General features: G+C 46.3%; 1 protein-coding gene across 2 annotated transcripts in view; it reads left to right on the top strand.

The window, feature by feature from the left end:
* Positions 1-25722, top strand: part of LOC147268842 (SH3 and multiple ankyrin repeat domains protein 2-like) — a 256844-nt gene that overhangs the window by 142511 nt on the left and 88611 nt on the right. For both annotated transcript variants that reach the window (XM_086223330.1, XM_086223339.1), the window contains 3 exons: positions 2524-2944; positions 17352-17491; positions 19427-19540. In XM_086223330.1, the coding sequence (XP_086079456.1) occupies positions 2524-2944; positions 17352-17491; positions 19427-19540 (675 nt within the window). The remainder of the gene's footprint in view (positions 1-2523; positions 2945-17351; positions 17492-19426; positions 19541-25722) is intronic.

Here is a 25722-nt window from a genome sequence, read left to right on the forward strand (position 1 = left end):
CAGAATGTGTGTCGAGACAATGTCAGACATCAGTCAAAGCAATCGCGGAGAGCTCCTTTTGTTTCAAATCCTAAGTCAAAGACTGTTTTTGTCATTTCAGGCCGTGTAATTAAATGGAATTTGTTGAAAACGTGACACTGAACCCAATAATTATGACCACAAGAAAAGTGGAGGTCACACGCGTTGAGTAAAAGAGAGGAGGAACCCGTACACAGAGGTGGAGGGAGCAAAGTATGGATAGATAGACGAGCAGGGGCAGGAGACTGGTGCTGGAGGTTGCTGAGTGGAGAGAGATGTTGAGATGGTTGGTGCAGATCGCTCCTGCTTTGATGACATATTTGGATAGTGTACGGTCACCGATGGGCAGCTGCTGCAGGAGTGACGAGGGATGAGTGTTGGCTTCCTGCCTCTGTCAAAACAGAAAGCAGGAGGTTTCTCTAACCCATCCCAATGTGTTTGTGCCGTAACCCAACCAGACTCTGCTAAAAATGCGTCGTGTCAGGGGTGGAATAAATGACCTCTGTAGCCGGATTGTGTGTGTCGCTCTAGCTGAGACGTTCTGCGACGGGGGAAATATGACAAAGGCTAGAATCATTGTCACCCTTTAATTTTCTGCAGTCTGTAGAAAGTCCTCTTTGTATACTTGTGCATTTGCTTGACATGTGCTGTTGTTATTGTCATTAATTGTAGTGTAGTGCTGGGAACTGGCAGAGGGAGGGGCTCGTTGGACGTAAAGAAGACACAGGAGTGACTTGAGGTTGATCAGGCAGACTGGAACGGATTCACCATCTTTTCAAACTTCATGGGTGCAGAAGGAGGTCATCGTGGCAAAAGGGTGGGGGTGGTCTGCCATCGTCAGCCCCAGCTATCCATTCATCAGAGCTGTTAATGGAAGGAGCATCAACACAAAAGGGGCAGTGCTCTCTGTGGAGCCAGACTACAGCCATGTGAGGAAAGCGATGTCTCGTCATTGTATTTCCTCTTGGCCCTCATCAGTTTTGAGGCTCCCCTAGCGAGAGAACTGATTGTGACGATTGTGACTTCTCTGCACAAGAGCCTGTGTCTCGCCTGACACGGTGCAATGCTGCCTTGTCAGATGTCCATCAGTCTGGTGACAGCACAGGAGTCAAATACTCAGGCTTGTTTGTATTTCTGTTAGCCAATCATAGCCATTGTGGGCGGTGCTAACCCAGGGATTCACTTGAGTGGCGAAAGGTCAAATGAATGTTAATGAAAGTGACAGATTTAAAAATAGCAAGTGCTTTGAGTTTTCTGTGCTCAAGATGTTGTTTTCAGCAGACATCAGATTTTAGTCTCAAGCAAACAGCATTGAGTATTTTCTTTTTTACACATAATTGATTTTCAGAAAACACAAAAATGGAATAGATGAAAACAATAACACAGGCAACATTGGGGCATGACTTGCAGCTGCCCTGAATCTGCTCCAGCTGCAGTGATGCTGTTCACCACGTCCTTCACTACGCTGGGCGCAGTTTCTCCACAGTCAGTTGTCCTGAACTCGTCTCTCTGGTCTTTTCAGTGAGTGGCTGTGATGTGTTTCTTCTCCAAGCCTCCTAACATTTGTCAAATGTTAGGAGGCACTACCTTTATTTATTTTTATTTTTTGGCAAGTGGATTTACTGTCATCTATGCTGGAGAGTGTACAAATTATCTGCCCCCTTTGACCGGAAACACGCTGGAGACGTGTCGGCAGCACCAACCTGTGTTTTTAACCAGCAGCATTGGCTGCAACATAGACGAACGTGTGCTTGTGTCTCTTTCTGATCGGCCCCACAACACAGACGGAGTCGTATCTAAATGAGAGGAGGACAAGTAAAAAACATGACACCTGCTGCCAAGCAAAAGCGATCATAAACTGAAGACCAAGATTACGAACAGCACTGAATGTTGCTCCACGCGTGTTTCAGGCTTTCAGCAAAACTCTTGACTGTTTCTCTTTTTACATCTTTGATGATCTGTTGTACATCTGAGCTAACTGCCCTGTTTCTAAAATGTAAGCGCTGAATAAAAAGTCAATATTTTTGTGGTGAGTGAAAGTAATTTTTGTACTTTATCTCCTATCTCAGGTTTTGAATTATTTTAACTCAAGTCAGCTGATGTAGTGTATGTGGAGAATAAAGACCAACACGAAGAATAATCACAGGCACACAGAGGCAACACAGGCTGCTCTGGATTCTCGAGCACTCCTGCAGCTTGTGAAATAGTGGAGTTGATGGTGCAGCAGCAGCGCCAGGACTGGCCAGGGACTAGAAGCAGAGCTGCATCTGAGGTGGCATCAGACGGGTTCTCGTCGGCATTGATAAATGGTTTGGCTGTTACTAGGTCACTGTGCAACTTCTGCTCCAAGGTTAGCGTGACACATTCTTTTGGAGTGTTTGAATGTCCAGGGTTACTGGTCCTTTACCATCACTAATGGAGAGCCAGAGACACAGCATGGGGCTCTGCTGTGGTCAGAAGAAGAGTCAAGTCATAGACCGCATTTTCCATCTCCTTCCTCTGCAGTGCCTTTCCGCGAGGCTCCAGCCTACTCCAAACGACGCCGGGGTCCATCTTCTGGCAACGGCAGCGGAAACAGCCCTTCCTCGCTATCAGCGCCAAGGGTCCTCCTGCGCTCCAACAGTGACAACAACCTAACGGTCAGTCAGCACCAGCAGCACAGTTCTCCCGGCAACTGGGCCCCCCATCTGCAGCAACACGCCCAACCACACTCACACAGGGCCCCCCAGCAGGGTCACACACAGCCTGGCTCGTCAGCATTACATCGCAGCCTGTCACCCCAGCTGCTTCAGCAGATGCCCAGCGGCAGCCCCAATGGCAATGTGGTGGTCCGGACCATGGGGAGGGGGGCGAGGAGCAGGTCGCCCTCTCTCAGCCGGCTGGGGGAGGAGGCCCGGCGAGCTCTTCCTTCACAACGCCAACCCAGGTGAGCAGCTTGATACACACTAACCAGATCCAGCAGGTTTTTATTAGTTTTTTCCTCTAGTTGAATTTGACTCTCCATCAGTTCTGAAGTGTACAAATACCTGACAAATACTCTGTATTTTGCTGCTGAATTCAAGTACATCTGTGATATGGTCGTTGAATATTCAGGGCATCACCATTTCTACACCAGCTCTCAGATACAGTTTCCTCCAGACACTGCAAGTGTGACCCAGTGTGTGTCCTCCACATAAAACACATCAGTGTCTCTCAACTCCAGCAGAAGAACATGAAACTTAGTTTGTGGTAATAACCGTTATCTTCAGGTACCTCAAGGCCATTCCCAAGACAAGTATCACACTGTCCAACACGGTTAGCTCCATGAAACAAGTGGAGGACATTCATTGTCTAAAGAAGTTTTACTGTGGGCTTAACTGTGGGATTCCTGAGTGATGAAAGCAGTCACATGTCATTAATTAATGACAGGTGATGATGCCGGGCTCCAGACGTCACGGCGGCAGCGGGCAGCGTGATGCCAGCGACAAGAGCGGCGAGCTGAAGTTGAGCAGAGTTAACAGATTAGATTAGATAGACCCTCGTGCAAATTAGCAGCAGCTCCACCAAATCAGCAATGGATTGCAGATTTGGTGGGACTTTGGCAGGGTCCAGCGTCCCAGAGCAGTATGGTACATGGCTGTCATTGTTGGGGCGCCATGACAGACACAAAAAAGCAGCGTATTGGATCAAGTGTATGTATTCTTTCACGTACATAGTTGGATGGCTGCTATTCCAGCTGGAAGTTTAGCACAAGTAAGGATGAGCAGATTCCATTGTCTATGTCAAATTCATGGCCTGCTGGAAGGCTCTTCCACGATCTTCAGTTTGACCAGGAACATGATGTCAGCAGCACTGCATGACCACCCCGCCCTGCCTGCTGGAGAGCTAGCAGCGACAGCCAGCAATCAGAGCACGCGCTGCCACTAATGAATCTTGTGTTGTGAGGAAACGCTCAGTAACTTCCTCGGATTAGACTAAACAAGTCAGGTTTAAATGGTCTGTATCAAATCATAAATGTGCTGCATTTATAGATCTGCCACTACTGTTTAGATGGAGTACTATCTAGAGTACTACCCAGCTTGGGTGGTGACATCTGTAGCTGGGATGAGATCTTCACTGTCTGAATAACACAGACAAATAAGTTCAGATTAGCTGTAGCAGCTCGCTAACGTGTTGGGGGAGGAGGTGGTGTGTTTTGAGATTCAGGAGAACGTTGCCCCGTGTTTTTAACCCTGGATGAGTTTCTGCTCGTGTGTGTCTTAGTTGTACGTGATGTCTTCTGTACTGTATATACAGTATACATGCCATCCCACCATCCCCCCATGAAAAATGATATATTCCACTGGGAACATGCCATCAAAGGAAAGGCTTCCTACGGTAGCTATGGCAACCGTTGCTATGGCTGCCTACAGACACATTACAAATGCATACATACAGTATGTGATATGTGCAGTTTGTACAGCAGCTTCCAGAATGCTTATGACAACTTAGGGTGTGTGTGTGTGTGTGTGTGTGTGTGTGTGTGTGTGTGTGTGTGTGTGCGTGCGTGCGCGCGCATGCCTGCTGCCACCTCCATCTGACTTTGGATTTTCAGAAATGCCACCGTGAATACGCACATGTGTCTGTGCTCCGTCTGTGGCACGAGCGGGAGCATGTGATGGGTGGAGGATTAAAGTGTCACGGGTGTTTATCTTGGAGCGATGTAACTGTCAATCCCGATTAAGACACATGCTCTCTGGCCTCTTCCTCTGCCTCCTCTTCCTCTGCCTCCTCCTCCTCTTCCTTGGCAGATGGACACATTTGGAAGCACTCTGCTGCTCCGACACTACCCACACTCTGCGCTGCCTCTGTACAAAGTCGAAGAGGAGAGGGAGATCAACTGTACATTATAGAGGAGATGTGAAGATAAGGCTGTGAAGGAAAGACAGGATGAAAAGCAGAGGAAGAAGGAGGAGGCTGCTAAAGAGGAGAGAATAAAAGCCTAGAATGAAGGGTTTAGAGCAACGGTGGAAGGGACGGAGTTAAGGGAAGACAAATGATGGAGGAGATGAAAGAAGGGGCAGAGGAACGGGGGAGGACAGTTGCCTTTGCTTGAAGTTTGTCTTTTGACATACTTCAGGGAGTGTAACATCGAGAGGGGGTTGTAGAGAAAAAGTGAGTTTGATCGTTGTCAGAATAGCTGTTATTCTGAAGTGACAGGCACAGAATCTTGAGGCTTCTGGTAAAGTGGAAGATGCCTCTGGATTTCCCTGTGAATCCTTCCTGAATCTGAGAAGTTCCTTATTACTGCTAGAGTCTCACGGCTGCAAAATCATTTTGAAACTGTAGCCTCCAGTCGTGTTGCAGTGGCTGTGACGAGACAACCAGACCACGTCCTCGGGAGTGCTTGTGAGTCCTCAGTGATGACCAGGGTGCCTGTGTGTCCCTGAAGCTGTCAGAAGAAGCAGGTTGAACTTGACGGAAGAGTAAAGAAGGATGAAATGCGTTTTATTCACATTTCTGTGCTGCACTTTGCAACTTAATCCACCGCTGAAAAGATCATTTGCTCGATTGAAAGTCAACAGAATATCTCCTCCATTTGCTTACAGAGATGCCGAACACTTTTTTCAGTATGATTATGTGTTGGTTTGCAAATATTTTAGCAATTTTGTATTTGAGAATATAATTATTTGCAAGATATCATAACTGGGGGGTGCTGCGAGAGTGCATACCAGCCTCTCTCACAGTGGCCTTGACCTTTGACCACTAAAATCTTGTCAGTGCACCCTGGAGTCCAAGTAGGCATGCCAACCTTCGTGTGAGGTCACAGTGACCCTTGCGCCACCAAAATCTTTTGAATCCATCTTTGTGTCCCATTGAAAGTTTGTAGAAAATGTATATGAATTCCCTTGAGGCAGTCTTGAGCTGTCACATCAGCAAGGACGGTTTGGACACAACTATGGACAACCTGAGAAAATGAATCCTCCGGGTCATGGCTCTTGCCAGCACAGAGGCCTAAAAGAACACCGTTTTTGCCATGGTAAATGGATCCAGCCTGAAAATGCAAGTTGTGACTGCTGCTATTTGTGTCTTAGCATTTGTAGATGAGAGAAAATTGTAATTTTTCCTAGTGAGTGCTGAGCCAGAGCTGAAACTGTTATGAAAAGTTCCAGCAACTAAACAAAAAGGTTAATTTCCTTTAGGAAATTGTGATGCTATTTCCCGTTATTTCCTGATGTTTTATAAAATATGGAATATCATGTCATCAGTTGCAGCCCCACCTACAATACCACATTCATAAAGGGATCATTCATAGAGGAATCCCTGAGGTTCTGAGTGCAGCAGTGTTCAGTTTCCCTCCGTGAGATACAAGACTAATCTGCTGAGTCGGCTGATTCAAAGCAATGGAGCTGTGCATGTTAGACGCCTGAAGGGGCTGAGATTAATTAACGACATGCACTGAAGGTAAAACTTGGGTGTAAACATGTGAGCCATCCACTTATTTTCTGAATACATGAGAAGAGGTGTGGAACAGGAAGCGCCAGCTGCTTCATTCGTCAGTGAGTGTTGCTGCTGCACCGATTGACAAGTTTGATTAAGTTGAGTCACAGTCCATGAAGCCGCTGTTGGCTCCAGTACCAGGCATCGCATCTCAGCGTTGAGCTACCATCGGCCCCTGAAAGCAGGACAACGGACCAATGAGTGACAGAGGTTCTAATCAGCACTTCTGAGAATAAAAGCTTTTAATTCAGCTCGTCATGTCATGGTGTCTCTGCGAATCACCAAAGAAATCAGGCAATGAACTCATAAGATCTAGATTATCAAGATGTTCCAGGTCACTGGGCGCCAGTTTTGGCCCACGGGCCACCAGTTGCCAAACCACTGACCGTGATGGCAGATGATTTTTGACAGTTATTTAATGTCCTCGAACTTCTATGTTCCTTCTGCACATCTTGTCTGTGCTGGTTGACGGGGAGAGAAAGGGTGGTCTGGATCTGCAGCTCCTGAGCCGCTCTGATCAGCTCCTGTCTCACATGTGTGATCACCTGATCCCAGTGGTCTGGGACATGGAAATTTCAGCACCTGGGATCGTTTTATCGACCTGTTAAAAGAATCAGCGTCTGCGTTATTAGAATTAATAAGTGCACAGAACGCATCTGACTTTGGTTTTTCCTCTGCTGTCTCACAAACAGCCAAATCTGTTACAACAAAGGAAAACATTTAAAGCTGTGCACAGCTTATATATTTATACTTATATATTTCATCTATAAGAACGTGCTAGAAATGCGTTAGTTGATAGTTTGTTGAAAGTTGCAGCTAGTTGGTCTCCGTTAGCTTACAGCAAAAAAAAACAAAACACAAACTGAGTCAGAGTTTTCTGACTTCTGGAGTCACAAAGACATGAATTAAGGGTCAAAAATGGCTTTGTGGTGTCATATTTATGAAAAGATGATATTCGTCAACTGCTATCCTACGACTCGTATTTTTTATTCTGAAACTAAATGAATTATTAGATAATGACTTTATGAGGATGTTTTTCTGACGTTTACTGAGACACATTTTGTTTTGTGTCCTCAACTGAAGTTCAATTATTGTTCCTATACGTTACATGACCTTCAACCATCATTGATGGTAGGAGATGCAGCTCAGGACACGGCAGTGGAAATGACCTTGGCGAGATGCACGCGGGTAAGACGACCGTGAACTTTAGCTGACAGAGCTCCTCCAGGTGTCTCCACCCAGCTGCCCTTTCAAGCCCCTGACTCCAGAACTTCCACCCTTGCCTCGGCATTTACTTGCCCTTACTCCCATCATCCCCTCCTCCTCCAATCAACATCCACACACACACACACACACACACACACACACACACACACACACACACACACACACACACACAACATCTCTGTGACATCCTCTTGTTCCTTCTTGACATGTCATTTGTTAGAATCCAACACACACACACACACACACACACACATGTAGGGCCACAAACAAATACACACACACACACACACACACACACTCACAGAGAGTGGGGTGTCATGGCAACAGTTGATGTGGTGAGGAATGAGATGTGTCCAGTGCCAGGATGGACCAGGGCCACAGAAGCATTGTTTTCACAAGCATCCAAAAGGTGGAGGTGCTGGAGTCAGGGGCTTGAAAGAGCAGCTGGGTGGGGACACCTGGAGGAGCTCTGTCAGCTTAAGTTCACGGTCGTTGTACTCCGTCTTCAGCTGGAAACACACTTTCAGCAGAGGGAGACAGGCGAAGGTCATTGTCTTCAGCTGATCCAGGCTGATGATGTCAGATACCAGAGGTGCATGTACAGGATTGCTCACACATGTGAGTCTTAGGATAGAAAACGCCAGAACGACATTTATGCTTCCTTCTATCAAAAATGTACCACATTCCTCTTTGAGCTTGACAGGATACTAAAAGGATTTTTTTGTCATCAAACAATGTACACAACACTTGTCAAAGTCTAGCTACCTGATGCAAAAGACATCGCTAGATAGAGCATGAAACATCCATCCATTTTCTTCCGCTTATTCCTATTAAGGGTCGCGGGGAGGTGGAGCCTATCCCAGCCGCCTTCCCCCTGGACAGGTCACCAGTCAGGCAGGGCCAACACATAGAGACAGACAACCATTGGCTCTCCCAGCCACGCCTACGGTCAATTTAGAGTCTGGATTAACCTGGTCCCTCTTGATGTCTTTGGACTGTGGAGGAAGCTGGAGTACCAGAGAGAACCCAGCAGGAACAGGGAGAACATGGAGACTCACCCAGAAAGACCCCGTGCTGCAGCCGGGGCTCCACCCACAACCTTCTTGATGTGAGGTGACGGTGCTGACCACTGCACCACCATGCCGCCTGCATGAAACATGGAAAGTAAATTTAAAAATAATGTGTTGCTCCCTGGGCGGCCCGGTGGAGCAGTGGTCCTCACTGCGGCCCCCCATCAAGAAGGTTGTGGGTGGAGCCCCGGCTGGAGCACGGGGTCTTTCTGGGTGAGTCTCCATGTTCTCCCTGTTCCTGCTGGGTTCTCTCTGGTACTCCAGCTTCCTCCACAGTCCAAAGACATCAAGAGGGACCAGGTTAATCCAGACTCTAAATTGACCGTAGGCGTGGCTGGGAGAGCCAATGGTTGTCTGTCTCTATGTGTTGGCCCTGCCATGGACTGGTGACCTGTCCAGGGGGAAGGCTGCTGGGATAGGCTCCACCCCCACCACCCTCAACAGGAGAAGAGGGAGAACATGGAGGGAGGGAGGGATGGATGGATGGATGGATGGATGGATGGATGAATGGATGGATAGTGTTGCGCACTACGTGTAGTTTAATATAGAAATCAGTGAGTTGAACTTATTTCCACAGTTATTCTTCAGAGCAACGTTTTACCAAAAACAGCCGCAAAGCAGGGTGGTGAAACAGCAGCGACTATTAAAACCAGTTACACCACCCTGCAGAGGCGTCCCCCATGAGTCAGCCTCCACCCCACGTTCTCTGTACCTCCTTAGAGAGTTTAGGGGACAGAGGCATGTCTGGTGGGCAAATCACCACTGTTGGCCAACAAGCTGTCATATTTAGGGGAAGTAAACCCGAAGCAGTGGAATCTACTTCCAAACCAGTCAGCTGCACACTGGCCTTCTGCTTGTCGTGGACTTTTTTCTCTCTCCCACTGCCAGCTCGCATTTATGGCCTGTACTTTTTCCTGGAGTAGTAAATGACTTCTCCATTGGAAAGGAACTTTATGGGAGGGTGAATCAACTTTTCAGGGTTTAGCCAAACCCTGGTCATGGATGGAAAAAATGTTGGGTTTTGATTGGTAAACACATGAAAAAAGATGAATGGATTTATTGTTTTTTTTTCTTTGGCAAGTGACCATGGCACAAGCAGGACAATGCCCTTCAAGGTGTCGCTTGTCAGGGATTTAATTTACTTCTGCAGGGGATCACTCTTGGATGGAGAGATGCCCAGAGCCAGCACAGCAAGCCAGCAAGGGGTCTTCCTGGTGTGCAGTGGTTGGTACCTATCACATGATCCAAGGAAGGAAAACTGGTGAACAGTCTCTCTCTCTCTCTCTCTCTCTCTCTCTCCCCCTCCCTCCCTCTCTCTCTCTCTGTCTCCCTCCCTCTCTCTCTCTCTCTGTCTCCCTCCCTCTCTCTCTCTCTATCTCTGTCTCTCTCCCTCTCTCTCTCTCCCTCCCTCCCTCTCTCTCTCTCTGTCTCCCTCCCTCTCTCTCTCTCTCTCTGTCTCCCTCCCTCTCTCTCTCTCTCTCTCTCTCTCTCCCTCCCTCCCTCCCTCTCTCTCTGTCTCCCTCCCTCTCTCTCTCTCTGTCTCCCTCCCTCTCTCTCTCTCTGTCTCCCTCCCTCTCTCTCTCTCTCTCTCTCTCTCTGTCTCCCTCCCTCTCTCTCTCTCTCTCTCTCCCTCCCTCCCTCTCTCTCTCTCTCTGTCTCCCTCCCTCTCTCTCTCTCTCTCTCTCTCCCTCCCTCCCTCTCTCTCTCTCTCTGTCTCCCTCCCTCTCTCTCTCTCTCTCACTCTGTCTCTCCATGTCTCTGGTGATTGTCCGATAATAGCGCAAATTATGCACAGCTGGCATTAAACAACGCTGTCTAATTAGCACCTCAAAGCCACCTGGGTAATTGAAAAAAAAATGGCTGCTGGTTTCTCCAGCTCAGCTGGTATCTGCTGATCTTGTAGGCCAAATTCAGTTTGATGTGAATCTGACGTGGCTCAATGGGAAATGGTTCTCCCACAGCATTACGCCAACAAGAAGAATAAGAGATTCAGAACAGCACCACGCAGCAGTGCTTGATGACTTGCTTCTCAACATAGCCTGCAGTCTGGTGTCTAAATACACAGTTCATCTGCTGATGTCGCAGTAGAAGCAGTCACTGACACTCTAAAGTACTGTAGGTTTTCATGTGTGCAGCTGTGGAACACTAAAATGGGACGGTTCTAGTGCCTGATGCTTGGTGGCTGCAGGTGAACCCACCAGCAGGTGGGGTTTGCTGTTGCGACTGCTCTGATTGGCAGGTGTACACATGAGTTTACTGGCGATAGGGAGCATTGGTCAGCCTGTGGAGGACATGGTTCCAAAGAGATTTTTCCCATAAGGAAACAAGGTTATGCTGATCTGAACTTGGAGACTACAAATGTGAGCAAACAGTTAAAAACATGGGAGCAGAACATGACAAGCACACAGTTACATTCACCAGGTAGACTTTCAGTTGCATTATGGGTCATCAGTAGAATCTCCTGCACCCTGACTCGTCTTTTTGACAGGTGTGTGGGGGAGACAAGTCCAAAAAACATCAGGAACGACTGAAGACAGAGTGCATTTAGCATTACGGGAAAATAAAGGATGTGTCAAGAGGGCAACCAGAGGTGCATGGTTGACAACAGCACTGAGGAGACCAACAGAAGACAGACAGAGGGAGTCAAAACAGGGCCTTGACCATTTACCACTCATTTGCTCATTTGTCTCGCAAGTTCTTCAGTCCAAAATGGTGGATAATGCTGCTGATCATCGCTGCTGATCAGTCAGCTTTAACTTCTGGTCAGTGTCTTTTTGCAGTAAACGCTCTCCTGGAAGACTCCTTGCATTACAGGTCATAAACAAACAGCACACTTGAATAGTCTCTCTGACAGGTGTGTGGGCGAGGGAGACAAATCACGCAGGAAATCACCTGCAGCGCAGCCCCTTGTCGTTCCACTAGACGCAGCCTCCCCGTCCACTGGTCTTCTATCCTCATGTCTCTACACATCTCCACCGGGAGAGGAAGCGAGGACAGGAACTGAGTTTAGAATGAAAAAAAGTCTTTTTTTCTCATGTTGCATATTGAAGTGACATGTGTGCCGCTGTGTTCCTTTTTCCATTTCATTATGGGAAACATAGGATTTGTTGTTTTGAAATGGACACGTCTTTTGTCCCCTCTCTCAAGTTGACAGGAGGTCATTTTGACTTGTAAAATCAGGTGTCACTAGTATTGATTATGGTTCCATTCTCTTTTCCGTCACGTTCCCTTGAATCAGCACCTCAAAGGGTTTATTATAAACAACCAAATATGATGTGCAGCCTTTTTAACAGAGATTGGACAGTTAAAACAATACAATAGTGTTGTTGTCCATGCCAAGTTTAACTCTTCTCATGTTGAAGTTCCTGGTTTTTGGATAGAAAAAGTAAATCTATTTATCCATCTATCTGTCTGTCCATCTATCTCTCCGTCCATCTATCTCTGTCCATCTATCTCTGTCCATCTATCTCTGTCCATCTATCTCTCTGTCCATCTATCTGTCTGTCCATCTATCTCTCTGTCCATCTATCTCTGTCAATCTATCTCTGTCCATCTATCTCTGTCAGTATCTCTGTCTATCTCTGTCCATCTGTCTCTCTGTCCATCTATCTCTGTCCATCTATCTCTCTGTCCATCTATCTCTGTCCATCTATCTCTTTCCATCTATCTCTGTCTATCTATCTCTTTCCATCTATCTCTCTGTCCATCTATCTCTGTCCATCTATCTCTCTTTCCATCTATCTCTGTCCATCTATCTCTGTCCATCTATCTCTCTGTCCATCTATCTCTGTCCATCTATCTCTGTCCATCTATCTCTCTGTCCATCTATCTCTGTCCATCTATCTCTTTCCATCTATCTCTCTGTCCATCTATCTCTGTCCATCTGTCTCTCTGTCCATCTATCTCTGTCCATCTATCTCTGTCCATCTATCTCTCTGTCCTTCTATCTCTGTCCATCTATCTCTTTCCATCTATCTCTCTGTCCATCTATCTCTGTCCATCTATCTCTCTTTCCATCTATCTCTGTCCATCTATCTCTCTGTCCATCTATCTCTGTCCATCTATCTCTCTTTCCATCTATCTCTGTCCATCTATCTCTCTGTCCATCTATCTCTGTCCATCTATCTCTGTCCATCTATCTCTCTGTCCATCTATCTCTGTCCATCTATCTCTTTCCATCTATCTCTCTGTCCATCTATCTCTGTCCATCTATCTCTCTGTCCATCTATCTCTGTCCATCTATCTCTGTCCATCTATCTCTCTGTCCATCTATCTCTGTCCATCTATCTCTTTCCATCTATCTCTCTGTCCATCTATCTCTGTCCATCTATCTCTCTTTCCATCTATCTCTGTCCATCTATCTCTGTCCATCTATCTCTGTCAGTATCTCTGTCTATCTCTGTCCATATGTCTCTCTGTCCATCTATCTCTGTCCATCTATCTCTCTGTCCATCTATCTCTGTCCATCTATCTCTGTCCATCTATCTCTCTGTCCATCTATCTCTCTGTCCATCTATCTCTGTCCATCTATCTCCGTCCATCTATCTCTCTGTCCATCTATCTCTGTCCATCTATCTCCGTCCATCTATCTCTCTGTCCATCTATCTCTGTCCATCTATCTCTTTCCATCTATCTCTCTGTCCATCTATCTCTCTGTCCATCTATCTCTGTCCATCTATCTCTCTGTCCATCTATCTCTGTCCATCTATCTCTCTGTCCATCTATCTCTGTACATCTATCTCTGTCCATCTATCTCTCTGTCCATCTATCTCTGTCCATCGATCTCTCTGTCCATCTATCTCTCTGTCCATCTATCTCTGTCCATCTATCTCTCTGTCCATCTATCTCTCTGTCCATCTATCTCTGTCCATCTGTCTCTCTGTCCATCTATCTCTCTGTCCATCTATCTCTGTCCATCAATCTCTCTGTCCATCTATCTCTCTGTCCATCTATCTCTCTGTCCATCTATCTCTCTGTCCATCTATCTCTGTCCATCTATCTATCTGTGTCCTGTGCAGTTTAGTGATAGTGTCAGTATTTATTCCTGTTTCAGTCTAGAGATGTGATGTCATGAGTTTGTTACATCTAGAAAAGTAGGTTTGGTCTGTTCCTATTTATTTATCCATAGATGTCTGGAGAAAACATTCATGGGGTCTTGTTGTGTCGCGGGTTCTTTCGCACTGCTTCAGCTTGAGGAGGGAGTGCTGCATGTGCCATGATGTGTGCTGAGTGAATTATCAGCCACAAATACGGACGTGCGACACTGAAGGAAAGGCCTGAATAAATGGTGTCGAAACATAACAGATGCAGACACTTGTCACTGGAGGGTTAATGAGTGTGATGGCGACTGAGTCATATGCTATGACCTTTACAGTCACCAGAACTCCACCCACCATGACACCTATATGTGAGATTTCAGACCAGCAGCTGGTGGCCCAACACTGGGCTGAGATGCTATTTGTTTCCTTTAATTTGTCACCTGTCTGGATCAGCCAAAGTGGTTTTTGTAAATAGGGTTTACAATGATAAATGATTGAGTTTTGGAATAAAAACAACCCTCACTCACAAAAGGATTTCATGGGGAATGTAAACACCAATAATAGAATAAATACTGGTGCTTAAAGGGGAGAATCTGTTATACTCAGGCAAAAGACTCAGATCACATGGCATCGTCTGTCACAGGCACACAAAGAGGGAACAGCACACACATCGGGACTGTGACGTTTACTTGCTACTAAAAAAATGAAGCAAACCAGTTATGTTCTCTTAGATAACCTGCTTTTTGAAGTCATGTGACTTTTGAGCTGTGCTGTTTGTGAGCGGGTTCGTGCGACGCCCTGCTGACGCTCCTGTCAGGTGTCCTCCATGTTGTGTCAATGGTGCCTGTCACAGGACAGCACCTTTAATGGAGCAGCTGCACCGACTCAGCATAATTACCGTGACGCTAAAGCTGATGTGGTGATTCATGGGACCGTCCTGACTCAATAGACTCAACAGATGACTACAAAAATCAATAACGATCAATACTGTGTCAGGATTCCCTCTCTAGGACAACGTACCACAATGAAGTTGTAAGTTAGTAAGTTTGAATGATATCGTTTTGATTTCTTATCATTATAAAGTACATTCTGGATTATCAGAGTGCCAAAGTGGTACACAGCCAGTTGTACTTTCAGCTTTATTCTTAAACTTTCAGCAAATAATGTGGAGTACCGCATCACAACATATCCTGCTAAAATCGGACGCGTCATGCCATGAGTGGAACGGAATCAAATCCTGACTGGAGTTGCAGCAGCACTGTGACAAAAGATGCACTCATGCCAGAATGAACATTTAACACTGTAAGTTAAAAGTCAGCTTTTCCCATTTCCAGAATAACACAAGTGTTATAGTGAAAGGTTAAACTAGAGAATTCTCTCTCTGATCCAGCACCAAAAATACACCGGACTCTAAAATTACTGAATGAGGCCAACTCAGAGTGTGATGCAATCACTAAGTGAGAAGGTTGACCACAGCTACACTGTAAAGTTGGATAATACAAGACGGGAGCTATCAAACACAAGAGTTCATGTGAGACTGATCCCACCTTTGCATTTGCAGCTGCTCACAGTTGCGGCTCCGTCAGTGCCGTTCCCTCGGAAAGTGTGTGAGTAGTCGCTCTAGCTATGAATGGGGTTAGCTCTCCAAAGGCCTGTGGAGGTTTGAGGAGGAGTGCAGTCTACAGGACAAGGTGACCCACTTACTTCAAAAAAATATTGCCCTCCTCTCTCTATCCACTGCTCCTGCTCTCCATTTCTTCTTCTTCTTTAATCTCCTACTTTTTTCCTTCACATCCTTCCTTTATCTCTTTAACTCCACTTGGAAGCTCAGCCTTACCCGACGTGCATGTGCAAGACGGCGAGGAAAAGAACATGGTTAGAAACATCAGCTAATTTTGTACAAAAATGACGTCAACAAATAAGTTCGGTGATCCAGTTACAGACTTAAGTGTACATCCGCTGCCTCACCGTCTCCCTGCGAAACAAAACCAACTGCATGCAGATATTTTTAATTTGTTTTAAGCTGATTAGCTAGACGCAAGATGTCTGCGCTGCATGATCGTTCCCATTACACTGGTAATGAGGATGTTCCAAACTGTAAAGCATGCTCGCACAGTAGATACACATCTTAAACACACACACACGCACAGACAACTCTCCTCCTCAGGAGAAAAATATGCAAACAATCTTCTCTCCGGTGTCTCTGTGTGCTGTTCACATCATAATTAACAGGGCAGCGTGTCCAGGGTATGGCCATCTACAGGAGGGTGACAGGTTCACTTGCCCTGGAGACCACGTCTTAATGTCCCCGAGCGTGATACTGAACCCTTAATTGCCACCTGTGTGTGTGTGTGTGTGTGTGTGTGTTTAAGGTGTGTAGCTACAGTACAAGCATGCTTTACAGTTTGAGGCCTCCTCATTTGACATTACTGATATTTCTCCCACGTTGTTTCCTATTGTTGAGTGTGTAACTTAATGTTTGTTGTACTGCTGCTGTATTGGTTTTATTGCAAAGAATTTTCATCTCAGTGAGACAAACCTGGTTAAATAATGGTGAGAGAAATGAAGCGAGCTCCACGGGCCGTCAGGACATGGTGAACAACAAGCTGAAAACTGGTCTTGTCTTGAATGAATCAAACACGCCATCAGCTATGAGAAACCAAACATGTGAACCCCAGACTGAGGGGTGGTTCTGTGGTCGCGTGTGTTGTGGTGAGTGTTGTTTTGAAGGTTGACCACTAAGTGGCGCTACATTATCATGCCTAGTCCATCAACCAGCATCACTGCTGTGGAGGTCATGTCTGAGCAGCCTTGTCTACACACGAGCTGCGTCCTGAATGAACCAGTGTAGACCACCCACTGAGGTTCATACGCCACAGCAACGTATCTACTAACATCTAAGATGGACTGCTGACGTGGGACATGGGACATTTGACACATTTGTTGACCTTAGAAAAACAGTAGTACTACTAGGCAACATGCGCATACACATGATCGTAGACCTGGAACATACATACATACTCCCCCACCCCCCCACCCCCCACCCCACACACAAGCACATGGACTGTCTCTGAAAAAACATTCTTCATTTTAATCATAAGATGTTGTAGCTGTTGGTCTCTAAATGCAATGTAACCGGACATGAGGACTTGTCGTCCTGTGAGGGTGAATGATTTATCATTCTAACAGTCCATTTATTATTCTAACAGTCATTCTGTAACTGTAAAAGATGTTTTCTCATAAGTCACTCATACTCTTACTGTAATTCTAAGAGTTTCTGAAAGAGCACTTTTTAAGGTCCAAAAACTGGCCTTTGTGTAGGTTGATCAACGTCCTTCTAATCGCAGCAAAAGCACGCACACACACACACACACACACACACACACACACACACACACACACACACACACACAGGAAAGTAGAAAGCTCAATCAAAATGACCACATAAGTAACCCAACCACTGCCAGTAGAATGTATAAGTGTGGTATTTCTGATTTTGTGCTTCAACCACCAATGCTATGTTTCCTGTCTCTGTCAGTCCCGGCAGTCATGGTGAGGCTGTAGGCACCAGGAGGAAGCTGTACAGTGCCGTCCCTGGAAGACATTTTGTGGTGGTTCGTCCGTACACGGGTCAGGCGGAGGGAGAGATCAACCTCTACAAGAACGACCGGGTCAAAGGTGAGACCTGAAATAGGGCTGCTTTAATTTCTGCTGTTTGAAGACAAAATAAAACCCCAACCAAAAAAAGGGCACTACTTTTGTTAAATTCTTTAGGTGACATTGTAGAATTCAGACTCCATGAACGTGGAGGTACTGTCACAGGATGTCTCCCAGGTAGGGGATGTGGAGAGGGAACAAATGACACTGTATTTGTATGAGAACCTGCAAAGATTTTCACGTGTGAAAGTTGAATAAATAAATAAAACCACGAATGACGATCTTACAAAGTTGTAATATAAATGTATTCAACTGTTGTTGTTTTTGTCCCCCTCCATGTCTCCCACGTCACCGTTAAAATGATATCACCTTTTACTGGAAAAACACACAGACACACAAGGATACATGTCAACACAAAATTGGACACTTGCAGGAAATATGTTACCAGCGTATTTTTAACATCATATTGTTTTGAACCAACAGTTGTGTTTGTTTGTTTGGTCGCTGAAGCTCAGACATCCAAGCAAAGTAAAAAGAAGCGACACTCATTTGTGACTCTCCTTGGAGGATGAGCCATGAATACAGAAATCCAACACAAGCCCTGATTCATTGCTGCCTTCACTTCATGATAGACTGTGAAAACCAGACAACTCCAAATCCAAGAGTAGATCACCGTACCCGGTGACAAGGGCTCCTGCTGCTGGAGAGACACAAGCCGAGGAAGAACAGCTCCTCACCTGCAGACTGAGTTTGATGACTGGGAGCAAAACGTAGAAAGTTTGGCCAAAACATTTCTGATCATCTGTTGTTCATGAGGGACTGAGCAAATATTGGGAGCTTGAGTCCTCATGCTCGTTGTCCATTTCCTTTATATCTGACATCAACGTGTACAATCTCTGGTTACAGATTTTCAGTGTGAACATTTGGAAAAGGCGGTGCTGTCCAAAACATGTAGTAAACAAAATAAAACATAAGTAAAAAAAAATGTATCAAAGTAAATTGTTTACATCTAATTTGATGTCATTTAATTGCAACCTCATGATAAACATGGAAGTCAGATTCCAACTGGAGCCTGCTAGTCCAGAGCTACTGTTTTACTATTCGAAACACCTCCTGAAGCTGCTGCTCATGTTGACGAGTGCCTCTATTGTATTTGGGTGTTGAAGTGATTCTTCATCTAAAAAGTCATCTTGCTTTTCTAGTTCTCACAAAAGACCAAGAATACAGATAGAATCAGCCACGCGTGTTTAGCTTGAAGCTAAAGCTGAGTGACAGCTAACAGCAGCAAAATGTCTGTCTACAAACTCTCAAGCGCTTCACCTGATTCATCCACCGCTGCTTTATCCAGCTGTTGATGTTGCTCAGTTCTACAGCACTTCCTGGTTCCTGGTGTGTTCAGCTGAACCGACTCCCTTGCACTGGTCCACACTGGTTCAGGGCGGCGCTGCACTGGAAGTGTTGCTGTGAATCAGCTCAAATCCAAGTCTGTACTTGCTGCTCGCTGTCAGTCACTGTTAGCTTCAATCTAAATGTATGGGACTGATGATCTCTCGCTTTCAAAAGACACCAAGCAGGAGGCAAAAATGTCTTGTGCCCTGTTCAAGTTTTCTGTAGCGGCAGGCGCTTGGTGGGTGGCGCTATGTGTGCACCACGTGTTCAGGGTCACTTTGGTATTTGGAAGGCGTTTAACCAGCACGCAAACCACAGCGCAAAGAAACATCATTAGACACCTGATTGTCCGTGGGTGTGATTCTGGCGTGACATCACTCAGAGAACCAATCAGAGAACCTTGTTTGAGTAAAGCCCAGGCTGCACTGAGCGCCAACTAGCAAAGTATTGCTTTAACAGTGTCACAACCACAATTCCACCGTGGGATCTTAGGCCCTTTGTACTTGAATTTTTGTGCTCTGAAACCTTAATGACTCCCCCCCCCCCCTCTCTCTCCCCTCGGCCCAGTTCTGAGCATTGGAGAAGGGGGTTTCTGGGAGGGCAGCGCCCGCGGCCAGGTGGGCTGGTTTCCAGCTGACTGTGTGGAGGAGATCCCGGCCAAGGCCACCGAGGAGAGGAGCTGTAAGTTTAATAACTCGGGGCCGGGTGTTGGTTGGAGGTGGGACAATGATTTATGTAGGACATGCTCTGGTTGCTGTCACCTAGTTTTGTGGGAAATTGGGGGGGTCAGCAAGAAGGAAAAGAAGCTGTGAAGGGTTAGATGCTGGGGGTTCCAGAGGCAGCGCAGTGGCTCGGCCTACTTTTCCTCCAGCATTTGAACGACATGTGTCCCTGCCCCTCTGTCTGAATGTCTCTCTCCATCTCTTCAGGGTGGGGTGCACAGAGCTAAGCGCTACATTGCCCTGCTAACTCAGCTGTGCTCTGATTACCTCTGGGTCCAGGCTAATGAACATATCACGCCATGCTCCATCCTCTATAAACAGTACGTTTTCCCTGCATCCCCTCTTGATGCTGCCAGCATCCCTGCGTTGTGCTCCTGGAGAGAGAAGGATCTCAGGTTTCAGTGGAGGCCGGTGATCTGCGATCCCTTTCATTCCCTGCTATTCTCTCTGACAGTCTTTAATTATTGACATTATCACCAAACACAGTGTTGCTGGTGTCAACTCCCCCCACCCACCCATTGCCTCGGTCTTCCCTGCTTCGACTATGTCAGCAACGAGCGGGGTAGATGGGGAGCAACTTGTTCCTCTCTCTCTCTGGCTGTTTGCCTCCCTCTGGGTGGCTGACATTGAAGCCTGGCCCAAGGCCATTGGCTTGGGGGGCTCCCCTCATGCTTGGCCACACCCAAGTGCCCCCAGGTCTGCCGGCAAAGACCGCCTGACAGAGAATAGGAGCGTGGTCATGGAGGCCAGTGTGTTTCACTGTGCGTGTGTGTGTGTGTGTGTGTGTGTGTGTGTGTGTGTGTGTGTGTGTGTGTGTGCGTGTGTGTGTGCGTGTGCATGTGCGTGTGTCTGTTTTTGCTGGGATTAGATGATCATTGATCAACCTACACAAAGGCCAGTTTAAAAGTATTTAATTTATTATTAGTAGTAGTAATAATAATAATAATAATAGTGTTTTATCTATTATTTATTACTATTTTTGCCAGCTCAAAGAGCATGTCTGTTGAAAAAGTAGTGTTTCCAGTTCTGATCCAAAAGTGTAGGTATGAGTGTGTTACTTTGACAGGGCGAGCCTCTCTTCCTGTCTCAGTTTATAGTTTTGTTAGCTGTCAGTTATGAATCCTTCTCACAGGAAGTGACACCCACTTCAGCGCAAAGCGAAAATCAAAGTATTACTAAATTGAATACAGTGATTCAAGTATATCCCATGAAAATGAGAAGTGTACTTTTCCACATCCCCGACCACACACATGCACGCACACACACACACACACACACACACACACACACACACACACACACACACACACACACGTTTAACACCTTTGTCTCTTAATCCCTCTAATCAGTAGAGTTGATGCACCAGGATTAAGCTTTGACCTGCTTTGTTAGGGTTCAGGTTTAGGACCCTTGAGACCCCTGAGGAGCTACAGAAGCAGTACATGTAGAAGCCACATTCTGAGCACACACACACTCTCACATTTATGTTATTGTTCTTCAAATGATCCCTAACTGCCCTCAGATCACATGACACTGCCACAGCAGTACTGTGATATAGAATGAGCCAGGTGAGGGGAAAAGAGAGCAACAGATCTATAGAATGTCCTTAAAATGTCCTTCTTGTTGTCGAAGAAAGAAATGTCAAGGATGTTCCAAGGGTTGTAGGTGAGACTCTGTGTGCTCCCTGTGCTCATCATCCAGCTGATCTCCCGGGACAGTGAGAGATGACGTGGAGCCAACTGAAGTCGTGGCATTTGTAACATGAATGGACTGAACTTCTGTTTCGCTTGGAGCTTTCACACCTTCGCCTCATGCACCGTCCACACGAGAGGTTTTATTTTCTGCCGTGGGGGTGACCAGAAATGTCCTGATGGCAAGGCATTATTCACAGCTGTTGGAGTAAAGAAATTGCTAAATATTTAGTGATTCACTGTTGAGTGATACTGTTTACGCACTGAAATGTTTGAGCTGTGGCACTGCAGCGCTCCATGAGCCACCGCTGGGCTGCTGATGCTGAACGAGGACCGAGAGGCGTTCGATTCCTCCGTTTTATTGGCACATTTTTCCCCTCATCCAGTAAGACGAGATATGAGTAAGAGGAAGGGAGGAGGACCTGGAGGAGCACCCCCTGATCCTGACCACACACACACACACGCTCACACACTAACACACTAACCCTCACACACACTACGTTTCTATTCATCTGTGACCATAGAAACAAGCTGCACATTCACAGCATGTTGATATCAACATGACTGTGTTTTACTCTTCTTTTCATCTCCACGCCTCTTTTTTGTCCTTTTATTCACTGTCTTCTCCCCTGTAAAAAACAAAACAAAAACAGAGCAACAGCCTTTTCTTTTTCCTTCTCTCTGCGCCGTTCGATCATCTTCTCACAGCGACATCCTCCCTCCTCCAGTCTGAATCTGTGGACGTAGAATCAAGGGGGAGGGAAAAAAATGTTCCTGCAAAGATGACAAGATTTAAGCCGGATCAGAGGAGCTGGAGTTTCTGTGAAAGTGCGACAGCTGGTGTGAGAGAGTCCGCGAAGGAAGGAAGAGAGGGCAGGAGGAGGGGATCCTGCTGAATGGGACAGATAGACGAGACTGAGACAAGAGGACTCCTCCCTCGTGAATAACATGCACTGGTTTATATGGATTCACGTGGTTGTCATGGCCATCTTAAATCTACTAAACTATAGTTCATGACTTTACCATCATTTCTCATCCAACCAGGTGGCATCGAGGACACACGGTGGAACCAGAGTAGGAAGTCCAGAATGGTTTAGGGGTCTTGTTGGCCTTATTGATCCCGATGTTTGATTGATGTGTTTTGATGTTCAAGAGGGGTTTTTACCCTCGACACATCCACAGTGTTCCAGGCAACTTTCTGAGCTGCAGGGTAAAAGGTCGAGTGCCTTGTGTCTCCATTCATGAGCCTGGGTTGCCACCCCCTGGATCTTTGACTGAAAACCCTCTCCAGGCTGATGTGAGTGAGGTCATGAGCCACAGCCTCCTCACCTCTTGTAAAGGTCTATTCTGCACGTCTTTATGTATTTTCACAATGTCTTTGCTAGGCTGCGGGGCTGAACCCGTGTTTGTCTCTGAGGTAACAAATGTCGCAGTGGTGGAAGGCTGGGGTGTTTGAGTTTCCTATTGGCTGCTGCTCTTTCAAAATGAGTTTGTGTAAAATGATGAGCGCAGTGACGGCTGCAGCACAGCGAGGCTCTCATCCTACCTGGCTAATCAAACTCAGTTCCAGCAGCTGACCGAAGCGTTTTGCCTGCCTCCTGAGAACTGCAGCACCTCGCAGGAGCACACAGGGCCGAAGTGAAGGCTACGCTGTAGTGATTCAAGGGAGAGTACTGCTTTGAAACAGTACAATCTTCATACGTAGTTTCATTCCTGATGGTAATGGAGCTGAAGCCTGTAGATCATAGAGGCGAAAGATGTGAATCATTCTGACAGAGACTAAGAGCCAGGTAAGTATCCTGACAGCTTTTCACCCTGGGCAACTTTTGAAAAGAAGAGTCAAGGAGTTTGGTTCTAGATGTGGTGCTGCGAGCGGAGCCCCGTTACATTCACCCAGCGCTGCTCCACCTCCCACTCTAGCTCCACCTCCCTCACACTGAAGAATGTCCAGTCCTGATAGACTCGTGACCTTCCACAGAAACATCATGAAACACACGAGTCAGGAAATAAGCTGAATCAAAAAGACCATGAAAGACGAGCATGAACAAGCATCCACATAGATGTCAGCCAAGGTAGCGACTCCGAGGAGGAGACTCAGTCGGCTTGGACTGGCAGCTGCGGCCCAGGAAGGTCATGGGGGTTACAGCTGACCCCACATTTGGTCCCTTAGCTCAAGATGTGCAGCTGTAGGGTTGCACTTGGATTTGCTTGTTAATTTTAAAAAAATGCAGAAATAGAAAATACTGACGACTAAAAACAAATTTATTTTAAATTGCTGTGTAATGCATGAAGATGTAGTGGAGTGACGAGCCAGGTCAGATGTAAGGATTTGAAACCATCGAGGAATCCACACTGTAAATCATTTCTCGGTGGTCGTGTGCACCGTGGATGGCTTTGACGACTTCTTTGACCCGATGTCAGAACCGAGCCATCATCGTCACGACTGAACTGTACAGACGCTGCCGAGGGAGGAGTCACGATATCCCGCAAACATTCCTCAAGGCAAAGTATTTGAATCAACATAAAAATACTCCTGGTCAAATATTACTTCAGTACAAGTGAAACCTCTTAAATCTTTACTTGAGTTAAAGTACTGGAATATTTTAAGTATTCAAAAGTACATTTTCCTTGTGTTGCCTTCCTGAAGTGTTTCCAGAACCTTGCAGCTCAGTGTGCAGCTCCCTTTCCCAGGCTGTAGGGTGGCTCCTCAGAGGCAGAGATGGAGTTTGTGTGTGGTTAATAGTTGACAGGATGAGTCATTGTTGATTGATGGAATCGCAGACACCGACGAGAGATCAGAACTGGAGGGCTCTGATTCAGAGGCACTGGGATCGTCTGGTGTCTCTTATCACCGCTGACGTGCTGGGAAAGAGGATGTCTCTCACACTGGTTGAGAGCGAGTACTGTGACTGTCAGTACTGTGACTGTCAGTACTGTGACTGTCAGTAATGTGACTGTCAGCACTGTGATTGTCAGTAATGGGACTGTCAGCACTGTGATTGTCAGTAATGGGACTGTCAGTACTGTGACTGTCAGTACTGTGACTGTCAGCACTGTGATTGTCAGTGATGGGACTGTCAGTACTGTGACTGTCAGTACTGTGATTGTCAGTAATGGGACTGTCAGTACTGTGACTGCCAGTACTGTGACAGTCAGTACTGTGACTGTCAGCACTGTGATTGTCAGTAATGGGACTGTCAGTACTGTGACCGTCAGTAATGGGACTGTCAGTACTGTGACTGTCAGTACTGTGACTGTCAGTACTGTGATTGTCAGTAATGGGACTGTCAGTACTGTGACTGTCAGTACTGTGATTGTCAGTAATGGGACTGTCAGTACTGTGACCATCAGTACTGTGATTGTCAGTAATGGGACTGTCAGTACTGTGACTGCCAGTACTGTGACAGTCAGTACTGTGACTGTCAGCACTGTGATTGTCAGTAATGGGACTGTCAGTACTGTGACCGTCAGTAATGGGACTGTCAGTACTGTGACTGTCAGTACTGTGACCGTCAGTACTGTGATTGTCAGTAATGGGACTGTCAGTACTGTGACTGTCAGTACTGTGACTGTCAGTAATGGGACTGTCAGTACTGTGACCGTCAGTACTGTGATTGTCAGTAATGGGACTGTCAGTACTGTGACTGTCAGTACTGTGAGCGTCAGTACTGTGACTGTCAGTACTGTGACTGTCAGTACTGTGAGCGTCAGTACTGTGACTGTCAGTACTGTGATTGTCAGTACTGTGATTGTCAGTACTGTGACTGTCAGTACTGTGATTGTCAGTACTGTGATTGTTATGTCAGTACTTGGGATTATCAGTACTGGGACTGTCAGTACTGTGATTGTCAGTAATGGGACTGTCAGTACTGTGACCGTCAGTACTGTGACTGTCAGTACTGTGACTGCCAGTACTGTGACTGTCAGTACTGTGACTGTCAGCACTGTGATTGTCAGTAATGGGACTGTCAGTACTGTGACCGTCAGTACTGTGATTGTCAGTACTGTGACTGTCAGTAATGGGACTGTCAGTACTGTGACCGTCAGTACTGTGATTGTCAGTAATGGGACTGTCAGTACTGTGACTGTCAGTACTGTGACTGTCAGTACTGTGAGCGTCAGTACTGTGACTGTCAGTACTGTGATTGTCAGTACTGTGATTGTCAGTACTGTGATTGTCAGTAATGGGACTGTCAGTACGGTGATTATCATGCAAGTACTGGGATTGTCAGTACTCGGATTGTCAGTACTGGGACTGTCAGCACTGGGATTGTCAGTACTGTGATTGTCATGCTAGTACTGTGATTGTCAGTACTGTGATTGTTATGTCAGTACTTGGGATTGTTAGTACTGGGACCGTTAGTACTGCAAAGAAGGCAGCTGACTTCAAAGTTGCTGCTTAAACCCAACTAGTGAGACAGCCATTCATCCTAAAACATTACTACTGATC

This window comes from Aulostomus chinensis, chromosome 2, assembly GCF_037954235.1.
Source record: "Aulostomus chinensis isolate RoL2024-O1b breed Wild chromosome 2, RoL_Achi_v1.0, whole genome shotgun sequence".
Classification (NCBI taxonomy): Eukaryota; Metazoa; Chordata; class Actinopteri; order Syngnathiformes; family Aulostomidae; genus Aulostomus; species Aulostomus chinensis.